General features: G+C 40.5%; 2 protein-coding genes across 2 annotated transcripts in view; one reads left to right on the top strand and one right to left on the bottom strand.

The window, feature by feature from the left end:
- Positions 1-11,748, top strand: part of LOC134081517 (nuclear hormone receptor FTZ-F1 beta-like) — a 21,318-nt gene extending 9,570 nt beyond the window's left edge. Inside the window, exons 9-13 of the mRNA XM_062537565.1 lie at positions 5,371-5,563; positions 5,800-5,849; positions 6,557-6,658; positions 7,081-7,222; positions 8,039-11,748. Of these exons, the coding sequence (XP_062393549.1) occupies positions 5,371-5,563; positions 5,800-5,849; positions 6,557-6,658; positions 7,081-7,222; positions 8,039-8,151 (600 nt within the window). The 3' untranslated portion in view covers positions 8,152-11,748. The remainder of the gene's footprint in view (positions 1-5,370; positions 5,564-5,799; positions 5,850-6,556; positions 6,659-7,080; positions 7,223-8,038) is intronic.
- Positions 11,749-12,409: 661 nt separating this feature from the next.
- Positions 12,410-15,000, bottom strand: part of LOC134081533 (cell death-inducing p53-target protein 1 homolog) — an 11,327-nt gene continuing 8,736 nt past the window's right edge. The window contains exon 7 of the mRNA XM_062537567.1: positions 12,410-12,735. Coding sequence (XP_062393551.1) covers positions 12,627-12,735 — 109 coding nt within the window. The 3' untranslated portion in view covers positions 12,410-12,626. The remainder of the gene's footprint in view (positions 12,736-15,000) is intronic.

Raw genomic sequence — 15,000 nt, 5'->3', positions numbered from 1 at the left:
ACCCTAGTAATATAGTTGACATTATGGGTTAAACCAGAGACACTTATATATGAGGAGAAACTGCACTGGAAAAATCGAGTCCAAAATTACCAATAAGAAAAAGGCTTTCTAAATGTTAATTTGATACAAAACCACCAAACCTTTTCAGCGATTTTAGTCTGATTTTCATCGTGATTTCAAACATGTGATTTTTATGTCTCTTACACCTCGGAACATGGACATCCAGCTCTCTCCCCATTCATTTAGATAGAGCCTGGTCTTGTTCCGGTCAAAGTCGCTGCCCGACCCCATGGCCAATATGGCTGCCGACTGCCGAGTGACGTGACTTGCTTTAAAAAGACTTTGGTTAAACGCATCTTAGTACCACCTAGTAATATAGTTGACATTATGTAAGTCAATACGCATCTTAGTACCACCTAGTAATATAGTTGACATTATGTAAGTCACTTTTGATGAAAAAAGTGTCTGTTAAATGTAATGTAAACTGCTAACCCATGTGATTTGACATGCTAATGCTAATTATGCTAACCTGGCTAACCCATTTCATGCTAATGAACACATCCACTTACCTTTGTATTTGTTTTATTCAATACAGTTCCATACAGTACAATATAAACTAGAAATGTGCATGTCCGAGAACCTGCAAGAGTGGGCTTGCAAAAATGCTAACTGTGCTAACAATGCTAACCAGGTTGATCAGCGAACTTGGCTAATGATTTCTAGCAGTTATGCTAAAAATGCTAATTATGCTAACAATGCTATCTAAGCTAACAATGCTAACCAGGTTGATTAGCTAACTTCTCTGATGATTTCTAACAGTTTTGCAAAAAATGCTATGTTAACCATGCTTGCTATGTTAACAATGTTAACTAGGTTGATTAGCTAACTTAGCTAATAATCTCTATTATGTCAACAATGCTTAAAAAATAAGGCTGCAAAAAAAAATACCAAAAATATAATTACCCCATTCATTTCAATGGGACCAAAAACCCCATTCATTTCAATGGGGAAACGCCTCTGGTGGAGCATGGCGGAACTACAAGGGTCTGGTGAATACCGGAGAAACGACAACCGGCAGCCATCCCACATTGCCTTGCAGCAAGCCCACTAAAAATGTACAATACAAGAGAAAACCAACAATGAACTTCAAATATTATAACATACCACAGTAAAAACTATATAGGATTAATCATTCCACATGTTTATGTTAACTAAGAAGTTTTTAAGCTGTTTTGCTTTTTTACCGTGCATTTTATTAAGGAATATGTCATATACAGCGCCATCCATAATTATTGGCACCCCTGATGAAGATGTGTTAAAAGCCTTAAAATAAATTACATTTTTATTGTAGATACTGTAGATATTGTAGAAAAATGTAACCTTCAACCTTCAAAGTGAATTTTAAGGGGAGAAAAAAATCTCTGACTAAGAAATAATTATTCCTCATAAAATCACCTGTTCCACAATTATTGGCACCCCTAACAATTCCTAGGAAATAAATGTAATTAAAGTATTTCTGTAGTCTGGTTTTCACCATACTAAGCTCAATCTTTTAAGATTGAACATTAGTCTGGGGAGGCTGCGCTTTGATTCTACTGCTAAAGAGGCGTGATCAATGGGCATCGTTCAAATGACTCTGTACGCAATTGCCACGAGCGGGGCTAGTTGGTAAATTAAACTTTTAGCCTACCAAAGCCGGTCGGTAGAATCGCAAACACGTCCTTCTGCTGTATGAACTGTCCCAGGGCAAGTCTTTGTTCTGTTTTCAAAGAAAACTTGCCTTTAACATCTTCCAAAACAGAAGCCACAGCGGCTGCTACTTTCGTTTCGTTGCTGCTTAAGTTTCGTTATCGTCAAGTCACCGGCCAATAGCATGCCAGGACTAGAGTATGGCCGTTTCTGATTGGAGCCAAAGGTTCTGGCAGTGAAACAGAGGAGACAGATCTGCTGGTATTCAGCCTGAGCTGCCGGGCGAAATTCAAATTCCCCAGAAGTTCAGGCAGGGTTCACCCAGCCTAGTATTTCTGTCATTTCTACAGTAGTTTACAAAGTTCATCAGAGTATGTAAGAACATTTAATTAGTAATTCTTAACATTCTGTTTCCCTGGGGTTTAAATATGACGTGACACAGAGGCCATTTCTCTTCAACATGGGAAAGACAAAGGAACACACGATTCAAATAAGGCAGATGTGTGTCGACCTTCACAAGTCAGGCAATGGCTACAAGAAAATAGCCACTCGCCTACACCTGCCCATATCTACGGTCAGAGGAATCGTTAAGAAGTTTAAAACAACTGGAACTGTGGTAAACAAGCCTGGAAGAGGACGCAAGTTTATTTTGCCACCACGCACAGTGAGGAGGATGGTAAGAGAAATAAAAAAAATATCCAAAGCTCACTGTTACAGAATTGCATCAAATGGTTGCATCTTGGGGTCACAAAGTCTCCAAAATAACCATCAGGCACTTTCTACATGCCAACAAAGTTGTTTGGGAGGCATGCACGAAAAAAAAAAACTTTTCTCACTCAAAATCATACAGCGCCCTCCATAATTATTGGCACCCCTGGTTCTTCAGCTTCCAATAAATTCTTTTTTTTTTCAAAATAATATAGGACCACAATGGAGAAAAAGCGTAAAATCCAACCTTTAATTCAAGTGTATTTATTCAGAATGAAAAAAATTCCACATTAAGAAATAATGATTGTACATCAAATCATGTGTGCCACAATTATTAGCACCCCTGATGTTAAAGGTAAACTATGCAATTTTTTCAGTTAATCAATTCGTTTCATACTGTTAAATATGATTAAATGAGTCATTACCGGTCGAACAATGTTTTTTTTGGCCGCCCTAGTGGTCTGCAGCGGTAGAACCACGCTTGCAATTTCAGGAGCCCTCGGGCACGCACCCATGGTCTACTCCAGGAAGTGTCATGTGAAGTCTCGGTCATGCCCATGAAAAGGCACGGCAGACTGACCGATTGAGGAGTTTTGTAAAATATACACGCTAAAGCTTGATGGGAAGCTCTGCAGAGAAATATGCAAGCATAAAACGAGTGAAAACGAAAAGCGAAAGCTAAACAGGCTATGAAATTGCCCAATCCTGCATAGTTTCCCTTTAATACTTAGTACAACCCCCTTTTGCTAATAAAACAGCACCTAATCTTCTCCTATAATATTTCACAAGATTGGAGAAAACAGAAAGAGGGATCTTCGACCATTCCTCTTTGCATAAAATCTCCAAATCATCCAACGACCTGGGTTCTCTCCTCTGCACTCTCCTCTTCAGCTCACCCCACAGGTTTTCAATGGGGTTGAGGTCTGGGAACTGTGATGGCCATGGTAGGAGCTTGATACGGTGTCAGGTGAACCATTTCTGTGTAGACTTGGTCATATGTTTAGGGTTATTATCTTGCTGAAAGACCCAGTGACGACCCATCTTCAGCTTTCGGGCAGAGGCCACCAGATTTTGATTTACCTTAACAGTGGTTCCCAGGGCCTTTGGAAGAGAAACAGGCCCACAGCATCACCGATCCTACCCCATACTTCACAGTGCTTGAGGTGCTTTTCTGCATACTCATCTTTTTTGTTACGCCAGACCCACTGTGTTTGTAGCCAAAAAGCTCTATCTTTGTCTCATCTGACCAAAGCACACAGTCCCAGTTGAAGGCCCAGTACCGCTTAGCGAACTCCAGACGTTTGCGCTTATGATTTTGAGTGAGAAAAGTTTTTTTTCCGTGCATGCCTCCCAAACAACTTGTTGGCATGTAGATAGCGCCTGATGGTTGCATCTTGGGGTCACAAAGTCTCCAAAACAACATTTGATGCAATTTTGTAACAGTGAGCTTTGGAGATCTTTTTATTTCTCTTACCATCCTCCTCACTGTGCGTGGTGGCAAAAAAAAATGTGTCCTCTTCCAGGCTTGTTTACCACTGTTCCAGTTGTTTTAAACCTCTTAACCATTCCTCTGACCGTAGATATGGGCAGGTGTAGGTGAGTGACTATTTTCTTGTAGCCATTGCCTGACTTGTGAAGATCGACACACATCTGCCTTACTTAAACGGTGTGTTCCTTTGTCTTTCCCATGTTGAAGAGAAATGGCCTCTGTGTCACGTCATATTTATGGCTCAGGGAAACAGGATGTTAAGAATTGCTAATTAAATGTTCATCTAATGAAATGTTCATGTACATACTCTGATCAACTTTGTAAACTACTGTAGAAATGACAGAAATACTTAAATTACATTTATTTCCTAGGAATTGTTAGGGGTGCCAATAATTGTGGAACAGCTAATTTTATGAAGAATAATTATTTCTTAGTCAGGGATTTCTTTTTTCCTCTTACAATTCACTTCAGTTGAAGGTTACATTTTTCTACAATTTTCAGTGTGAGAGTATGCTTCTACAATAAAAAGTGAATTTATTCGAAGGCTTTTAACACATCTTAACCAGGGGTGCCAGTAATTATGGAGGGCGCTGTAAATATTATATAAAAAATATATGAAAATAATAACATTCACCAGCAAAGCAACAGTTTATGCTAATCAACCTGCTAACCCATTTCATACTAATGAACACATCCACGTATCATCGACATGTGATTGGACACTAACTCGAGTGATTTGACATGCTAATGCTAATTACGCTAATTAAACTGCTAACTCATTATTTGCTAACGAACACATCCGTGTTTCATCGCCATGTGATTGCCCACTAATTGGACACTAACTGACATGCTAATGCTAATTACGCTAATTAAACTGCTAACTCATTATATGCTAACGAACACATCCGCGTTTCATCGCCATGTGATTGGACACTAATTGGACACTAACTGACATGCTAATGCTAATTACGCTAATTAAACTGTTAACTCACTATATGCTAACGAACACATCCGCGCATCATCGCCATGTGATTGGACACTAACTGACATGCTAATGCTAATTACGCTAATTAAACTGTTAACTCACTATATGCTAACGAACACATCCGCGTTTCATCGCCATGTGATTGGACACTAATTGACATGCTAATGCTAATTACGCTAATTAAACTGTTAACTCACTATATGCTAACGAACACATCCGCGCATCATCACCATGTGATTGGACACTAACTGACACGCTAATGCTAATTAAACTGTTAACTCATTATATGCTAACGAACACATCCGCGTTTCATCGCCATGCTAATGCTAATTACGCTAATTAAACTGTTAACTCACTATATGCTAACGAACACATCCGTGTTTCATCGCCATGTGATTGGACACTAGTTGGACACTAACTGACATGCGAATGCTAATTACGCTAATTAAACTGTTACCTCACTATATGCTAACGAACACATCCGCGCATCATCACCCAGGCGCTGCTGTTGGCGCCGCGCTCCCGGCCTCAGGCGGCGGGTCCAGCTGGCACTCCGCTGGTCGTCAGGCAGAGCAGGACAAGGGCTTCGACGTCGCTGGTGTCGTGTGACGGGAAGCGGCTGCTGGAGGCTCCAGTCTCTGAAGATGAGGACGATGAAGGTGGCGCTGGTGATTATACCAATGAAGACTCAGGTAAGGAGTGTTGAGGAGAGAAGAGGACACACACACACACACACACACACACACACACACACACTTACATACTCACATATACATACTCACATATACATATACACATGTACACACATACACATACACACAGGCTAAACTAACTCTTCTTCTGTGTTTCTGCAGCAGAGAGAGCTGTTATGCACACACACACACACACACACACAAGTTAACCTAACTCTTTTTCTGTGTTGCTGCAGGGAAAGGAGTTCACCCAACAGGAGCATCCTCCTTCTCTGAACTCATGCGGGTACAGTATTTGAACTCTAGAATTTTCAAGAATAGAATTCTAGAATTCAGAATGAACTATAAAAGGTTTCCAGTGCCCAATGTTTTTGTTTCGGCAAAACAGCCATTGCTCTAACTGATTTCAATGACCACATTCAAATATAAACTGTAACAATAACAACACGACAAACCATATCGTCGGGATCACGTTAATTGATTATCAGAACTGAAATTGAATTGAATTGAGTTCTATTACCATCTTCTGTGACCAAAAACGTTTTCGTCAAAATGAATTTAAAAAATCTCCGTATTCAATACTGGTTACGTGAGGACATAGCCACAACGTGTTGTCCATTTTTACGAGTGGTTTTACTAACTTAATATGTATTTTTTCATCAACTCGTTAAGGTGATTGAGATCAGCATAATGAGCTAGCCATAACATGTTGAAATTCTGAAAATAGATTTTTATGAGTGGTTTTATTAGTACATTATTTATTTTTACGAGTGGTTTTATTTATACAATTTTTATTTTTTAGCAACTTGTGACGATGATGGAGATCAGCCATGAGCTATAGCCACAACATGTTGAAATTATTAAACTAAATGTACTAGATTCATTGTTATTAGTGGTTTTATTAAGATGTTTTTTATTTTTGTGTTTGAGTGGTTTTATTAATATAATATTTGTTTTTATGATTGGTTTTATTAATATTTTATTTGTGTGCAGGTTATGGAGATGGGTCGTGAGCTAGCCGGAGACCTCTGTCCTGTTTGTGGAGACAAGGTTTCCGGCTTCCATTACGGTGTCAAAACATGTGAAAGCTGCAAGGTCAGTTATTGATTGATTGTTTGTTTGCTTGTTTATGTAAACAATCCTTAATTAAGTCTTATCAATAATAGTTATTCACATTGTACAATATCAGTAAACATCGTCAATTTACAGTGAAGCTGAATGTATAGATTTACGTTGAAATTGATGTGCAAATTAAACAAATTGTCTTAATGATACGGAAGTGGACTGTGAGTGAGGTGGTTGCTTTGTTGCTCTTTGCGTTTGACAGGAAGTTGTAGTTTTGTTGGTCTTTGTGTATTTGATAGGAAATGTCTCTTGTTATGCAGAGCTTCTTCAAGAGGACTGTTCACACCAATGTTGGACAGGAAGTGGTAGTTTTGATTGTTTAGATGTTGGACAGGAAGTTGTAGTTTTGTTGGTCTTTGTGTATTTGATAGGAAATGTCTCTTGTTATGCAGAGCTTCTTCAAGAGGACTGTTCACACCAATAAGATCTACAACTGTGTGAAAACCCAGAACTGCCGAATAGACAAAATCCTTCGACAGCAGTGTCCTTTCTGTCGCTTCAAGAAGTGCCTAGGGGTCGGGATGAGGCTAGAAGGTACACACACACACACACACACACACACACACACACGCACACACACACACACGCACACACACACACACACATACACACACACATACACAGCACGTCAGATGAAAGAGGAGCCACATCGATCCTTCTGGGTTATAAGAACTGACGAATTGACTGAAAAATAATAATGTCATGTAGCTCAGCCTACCGGATCAACTCGTGTCATAGATATATAAATACTCTCTAATCTCCCTCTCTGCCTCTGTCCCACACACACTCACATGTGCACACACACACACACACACACACACACACACACACACACACACACACACACACACACACACACACACACACACACACCACACACCGAGACTTTACATGGCTTTAGATGTAAGAGACTCATTAGTCCCTCTGCCTGTCTGGATGGTCTGTCGGTGCCCCCTGGTGGGAGGATAAGGAAACTACAACCAAATTATTGTATTGAAATTATTCATTTATTTTGAGATGGCACATTTTTACTGATAAATTATACAAAAAATATGCATTTAAATAATAAATAGTAGTTTACTCTTGCTCCTCCCCTCTCTCCCTCTCTCCCCCCCTCTCCCCCTCTCTCTTCCCCCCCCTCTCTCTCCCTCCCCCTCTTTCCCCCTCTCCCCCTCTCTCTCCCCCTCTCTCCCCCTCTCTCTCTCTCCCCCCCCTCTCTCCCCCCTCTCTCCCCCTCTCTCTTCCCCCCCCTCTCTCTCTCTCTCCCCCTCTCTCTCTCTCTCCCCCCCTCTCTCCCCCTCCCCCCCCCTCTCTCCCCCTCTCCCCCTCTCTCTCACTTTGTCTCTCCAGCTATCCGTGCTGCCCGTGTGCGCGGCGGCAGGAATAAATTCAGTCCCATATACAGCGCTCTGAGGAAGCCGAAGAGGGCGCCGTGTTACCAGGACGACGAATGCAACTCTTAATCCCGACACCAGAGAGCGCTGTGTTACCAAGAAGAGGAATGCAACTCTTCATCCCGACACCAGAGAGCGCTGTGTTACCAAGAAGAATGTGACTCTTAATCCTGACACTAGAGGACGCTGTTTCCCCCAAGACATTTGATTATTTTTTATTACTAAGTGGTTTCCAGAAATGATCTCAGGTCGGACTCGAACCTGATCCCCTCCGAAAGGCTATTGTTATGTTCTGTCCACTTCCATGGAGAATGGTTTGGCAGGACCAGGAAGTGTTCACCACAATACTGAACTGTGAGAAAGACTCCACTTTGGAATTGCGTCATCAAAGGAATCAGGTTCCCTATGGTCATAGAGAACTATATGTTTAACATAGAACATAGAAAAGAATTACGTTTGATTTTTGTTGAAAAAAGACATTTGGCTCGACCTCAAGATTTTATGTGCCCAGTATGGGTGGTCATGGAAATGTAATTAAGTAACTTAAGTACCCGACACATCATAGAAACATTGGAAATGTAATTAAGTACTTAACCAAGTAACTTAAGTACCCGTCACATCATAGAAACATTTCTTTTTTTTTTAAAGAAAGAGAAAAATGTCTCAGGGTTCTTAGCCCAATATTCATCATGAACATATTTCAGAATTAACCTTAAATTTAAAATACTGTCAGATTAAGCAGATGCAAAATTTCATCACATTCATTTCAGGAAATTCAGGAAGTGAATTAAGACTCTGATCGTTTTCACCTATTTTACTAGGCTGGGTGATCCCTGCCTGAACTTCCGGTGAATTTGTCCGGGAGTTCAGGCTGGAAACCTGCACATCTATCTCCTCTGTTTCCTGTCAGAACCTTTGGCTCCAATCAGAAACTAGCTTATCCAAAAGACGCACCGGATCGTTGGTCTAATTGGTTGAAGGACTATCCAAGTGTACGGAGTCATTTGAACGATGCCCATTGATCATGCCTCTTATGCAGTAGAAACAAAGCGTAGCCTCCCCAGACTAATGTTCAAGCTTAAACGATTGAGCATAGTGTGGTGATAGCCAGACTACTATTGCATTGGTCAGAGAAGCACTGCACGTGCACTGGCGCTGACCTGATTGCCGCTTTGGGCGTTCGATTCCGTTAGATTCCGTTGTTCGAAATACAACTCTGAGGTACACCAGCACCGCGCTTTGCTGATGTCGCATTGGAGATCGTGATTGGGTTCTATTTGGTCGGTGCCGCTCCATTGCACATCCAGAACTTGAAAACGCTGAGTGAGTTCTGTGAACAACGTTTGGGGGACCACCACATACTGATCGTCGTAATAACGAATCTGGGCCAGAACCGCTGCTGTTCTGGCCCAGAGTCGCTGCTGTTGAGGCCCAGAGTCACTGATCTATAAAGAATACCTGGATAGACTATCTCATTGTTGCTGACCCATCAACAATGAAGCCAATGGAACTGTCCCGAGTGGTCCCATAATGGCGGCGTGGTGTTCCAATTCCATTGTTGCAGAACGGCAACATTCTTTTACTGTCTTTTACTGTCTATGCATTCCTATGGCAAGTGGTCCCATAATGGCCGCCGCCATGTAGTCTTCAGAATTTTGACGTAGATGCTCTATCCAGGTATTCTTTATAGATCAGTGCCCAGAGTCAGCCGGTGGAAGGCATATGCATGGCTGCACAGCTGGCTTGGTGCTGTTCACTACAGAAGAGAGTCGTGACACAGAATGGATAACCAGGGTAATTTACTTTGTTCACTACAGAAAAGAGTCGAGTCATGTTTACAACCTTAAAGATGACAAGGAATGGATGAACGGGGTAATTTACTTTGTTCACTACAGAAAAGAGTCGAGTCATGTTTCCAACCTTAAAGATGACAAAGAATGGATGAACGGGGTAATTTACTTTGTTCACTACAGAAAAGAGTCGAGTCATGTTTCCGACCTTAAAGATGACAAAGAATGGATGAACGGGGTAATTTACTTTGTTCACTACAGAAAAGAGTCGAGTCATGTTTCCAACCTTAAAGATGACACAGACTAGATGAACGGGGTAATCTACTTTGTTCTCTGATGTTAACATAGATCGAACTTGAACTGAGACTAGTCACCAAGCCCATTAGCCCTATACGGACACTGGGGAACTCAGTTAACCCGATTTAGCTGATAGATAGCTCCTCCTCCCTATCTGGCGCCCACAATCATGTTTCTGGTTCATGGTATCATTGAGCCACTGGACTATTATTAGTTGTATTATGATGTCGGATGTGTAAGGGATAATGGACTCCACGGCTTTCGATTCACAGATATAAAAGCTCGTTAGAGGTTGTAAAAACAGGCCAAAACACACAGCGGTTTACACCCTGTCATTTTTTCTCTGAACCAAACGCTGAACAGTCCATTTCCCTGCTTATTCCACTGTTGCCACTTGTGTTGTGTTCATTTCCTGTTATAATTTAAATGTTTTAATCGCTAAAGTTGTCTTGTTTGTAGAACTTCTTCTTTCCATCACATATCAACTAATTTCTCAACTTGCAGGACAAACTGTCATTACTAGTTCTAAATGGACGGGCATATCCCAGGATTCTGATGAACCTTCGCTGTGAAACATCGCTATTTTAATTAGCCTACTGCCATCCAACTAGCTAAAAGCCACTCTTGTCATATGCCAAATGTTGCTTTGTTCTGAACGCCTGTACTTTACAGCTGGGATGCAATGTGACGGTTCATTTAAACTTCACAAGTTTGACAAATTGGCCAAAAAAATTGATCTAGTTCATAGGTGTGCAAATAGCATTCGGTCAATACACATTTTGAAGTATGGAGCCTAGGAGGCGTCATTGCTAGATATTTTTGTGTATCAATAGAATGTGCATACTAAATGGAGGTCTCATTATTGTGTGCACAATCTAGTATATTGTGTACCCTTTTTTTTTTTACGAAATAGTGTGCAAGTTGTACTAAATAGTGTGCTCCTTTTACGAAATTGTGCTCTCACAACAATTAAAAAGAGAGCACAATATGGTCAAAAGAACACACAATTTACTAAAATGAGCACACACTACACTAGATTGTTTGCACAATAATGAGACCTCAATTTAGAACAACGAGGGCACAAATTGCTAAAATCGAGCCCACATTCTATCGATACACAAACATATCTTGCAATGAGACCTCAATGTAGTACAACGAGGGCACAAATTGCTAAAATCGAGCCCACATTCTATCGATACACGAACATATCTTGCAATGAGACCTCAATTTAGTACAACGAGGGCACAAATTGCTAAAATCGAGCCCACATTCTATCGATACACGAACATATCTTGCAATGAGACCTCAATTTAGTACAACGAGGGCACAAATTGCTAAAATCGAGCCCACATTCTATCGATACACAAACATATCTTGCCATGACCCCTCCCGGGTTCCGTACTAAAGAACGCAGGAAAGGAAATTCAACCAAACAGTGGAATAATACATTATGATCCATGTGAATCGAGCGGATTATGTTATGAGTTGTATTATGATGTTGGATGTTACATTGTAATATAAATGCAGACCCTACATTTCTGATTGCATTAAAGAAAAAAAAAAAACTTTTTGATTCTTATCATGTGGCATAGGTGTGTTATTTAACCTGCTGGTCTGAGTTTGAGAGTGTTAAACCCTGGTGGAATCTAACTTTTCCGTGGATAGGTTATGCCTAGGCAATCGATAAGGCGTGGTAACATGGTCCTCTTTGACAGGGAACATATTTTGAACGCGCCTGGAAATGATAATGCCATTGACCAGGTGTTTTAGACAATCAAAATAGGGCCAACTTCATTAACCAAAATAATATGCCCACTCCACTGCAAGACCCAAACCTTACCGGCCGATTTGTACATTGACAGGACACATCAGATCAAGCACAGGACACATGGAAGCTGGAAGATTGAGCCTCGGGTGGGTTAGCTTTGTTACACACACACAGCCACTGGTGGGTTAGCGTTGTTACAAACACACACACTCAGCCACGGGTGGGGTTAGCTTTGTTACAAACACACATGCTCAAAGACTCATTACCAGCCATCAGACAAAGACATTAGTGATGTAACAACGAAAACATCATAGTCTATAGACATTAGTGATGTAACAATGAAAACATCATACTCTATAGACATTTGTGATGTAACAATGAAAACATCATACTCTATAGACATTAGTGATGTAACAATGATGACCACACAGTGGCATGGAGATGAGCAACAGAACACACAACCATTTGTAGCTCAGTGCCTCTTTAATGAATAAAGAGATGTAGCTCAGTGCCTCTTTAATGACTGGTCAGAATACAGAGAGATGTGTTAGACTAGATCTCATTCAACATTCTAGTCATACAAAAGTGTGGTTGAGTCACATTTGTTTGTTTGGATGTCTGTACGCATATGTGTGTGTGTGTGTGTGTGTGTGTGTGTATTTGTTTGTTTGTGTGTGTGTGAGAGAACGCTACAGCCTCTTGTGAATGGACAGGTTGACATTGCAGTTGGTGCAGAAGTGATGAGCATCTTTGCAGCTGTCCACGAAGAAGGGAATCACACAACAGCCAAACACCAGCCTGAGAGGGAGAGAGAGATGAAGAGAGATTCACATAGAGAGAGAGATGAAGAGAGAGAGAGAGATGAAGAGAGATGAAGAGAGATTCACATAGAGAGAGAGATGGACGGGAAAACCATGTCAACTTTGGATGCGGTTATCTTAGCGATAGTTTTTGAAATACCCTCGATATACATATCGTTGGAAATCTTAGTTTGTGGCTGTTCATGTGAGCACAATAACTTAATTTTGTACATTTTACCAAAGTGACTGGTTTCGTCTTGCAGGGTCACAGGTGTGTGTGTGTGTGTGTGTGTGTGTGTGTGTGTGTGTGTGTGTGTGTGTGTGTGTGTGTGTGTGTGTGTGTGTGTGTGTGTGTGCGTGTGTGTGTGTGTGTTACCCAAACATAATGCAGAGTCCACATATGAGCCAGGTGAAGGCTCCGCTGTGATACACCACTCTGGTTTGTGTTTGGTGTGTGTGTGTGTGTGTGTGTGTGTGTGTGTGTGTGTGTGTTACCCAAACAGAATGCAGAGTCCACATATGAGCCAGGTGAAGGCTCCGCTGTGATACACCACTGTGGTTTGTGTTTGGTGTGTGTGTGTGTGTGTGTGTGTGTGTGTGTGTGTGTGCGTGTGTGTGTGTGTGTGTGTGTGTGTGTGTGTGTTACCCAAACATAATGCAGAGTCCACATATAGTCAGGGGGCCAAAACTGATATTAAAACTTTGTCGGACACTTTTTGGTACAAGCATACAACCTATCCAGTATTGATATTTAACCCCTCAACATGAGTTCTAGACAGGTTGTCAGCTTGGAAAATGTTATTTTGTCCATTTTAACACTGTATTCTTGAAAATGGAAAAAGCGGATTTTCCCCCCAAAGTGCTTCCTTTTTCTTCCATGTTACCTACTGTAATTTTGGGCAAATGTGTAATATAATCCAACTTGTGTGCAAGCATGATCATTAAAAAATAATGATCAATAAATACCACAAGAGTATCACACCACAAGGGCCAATGTTGTGTCAGGGGGCCAATTCTGAAAAGGGCTTCCGACTTTTGCAGACATGTAATGGTTCAAGCTGTCAGTGTCACCCAATTTTTTTTTGTTAGAAGACACAAATAGGTAAGATATCAGGGTGGTTGTTAAGACGAAGTTAAAAGCTTGTAGGGAGAGACATGCAATGCTGCACAAGTTATATTATTTAAACATTACAGTGAAAATGAAGAACTGTAGATGGTGGTGTATAGTGCTATTTAACTTCATTAATATACCAGGTTGTGACACAAATTATATTTAATGGACATATTACTATAGTTATTCATTCAATCCAAACATAACTGCTCTCTCACTTCTTTAGGGTTAGGGGTTAGTAACTAGTTAGCAATAACAACTTTGTTATAGTCGTATGGCAAAGGTAGGCCTATGTTTTTCCCCTGTAAAACCCGGGAAGTTAACTGAACTCAAATTATTTGAGTACTGTAAAGCCTGGGAAGCTAACTTATCTGAAATTATTTGAGTAAACCGGATGCCTTGACATTTGAGTTTGGCAACTCATTTAATTTGAGTGTAAATAAGTCATTCAACTGGAGTTATTAGTATATTGTACAGTATGTATTGCATTTTGTGTTGGGATAACTTAAAGGAGTCAAGTAAACTACACTAATTTTATTCACCTAATAACAACTTGAGTGAATTATCATGACAAGTAAGAATTATGTAGGCACACACGAAAAAATGCAATGTACTCAATGTGTGAGCTATCATTTTCTATGGATTATGGGTAAATGCTTCTTTGCTTCTTCTTTGTTCTCTTAGCTGTTAACTGTGGCTTCTTACTGTTTACCAGGTGATGGGCAAAAATATTGTGTTGATGATTTTCAGAATATGGTCAGATATACCATTAAGGAGAAGCCCATTCTCAAAATATAAAGAACATTTTAAAGTTCACTTTTTCTTGGCCTAATGCAAAGTTGATTGTGTTTCCCAATTTGACTTTGACCTATAGTCACTTGAAAGTGTCACAAAGTTGAGTATCCCAATGGTGTGATTGAGCCTCCTATTGGTCTGTATTGTCTCTTGGGGAGATACAGACACATTATGCATGTTTACATTGAGTAATTACCCCTCTTATGGACAGGATATGAGCTTCAGGTGTAAAGATTTCAGGATTTTTTTATAGGTTTAGATTTCTATTAAATGAATAGGATTACTGCAGAATGATGGTAATTGTGAAACATAATATTTATCACCATGGCAGTACTGGCCATCATGATATACTGTATC

Source organism: Sardina pilchardus, chromosome 1 (assembly GCF_963854185.1).
Source record: "Sardina pilchardus chromosome 1, fSarPil1.1, whole genome shotgun sequence".
NCBI classification, from domain to species: Eukaryota; Metazoa; Chordata; class Actinopteri; order Clupeiformes; family Clupeidae; genus Sardina; species Sardina pilchardus.
The sequence above is the reverse complement of the archived record's forward strand: the minus strand, read 5'-3'. Positions and strand labels throughout refer to the sequence as shown.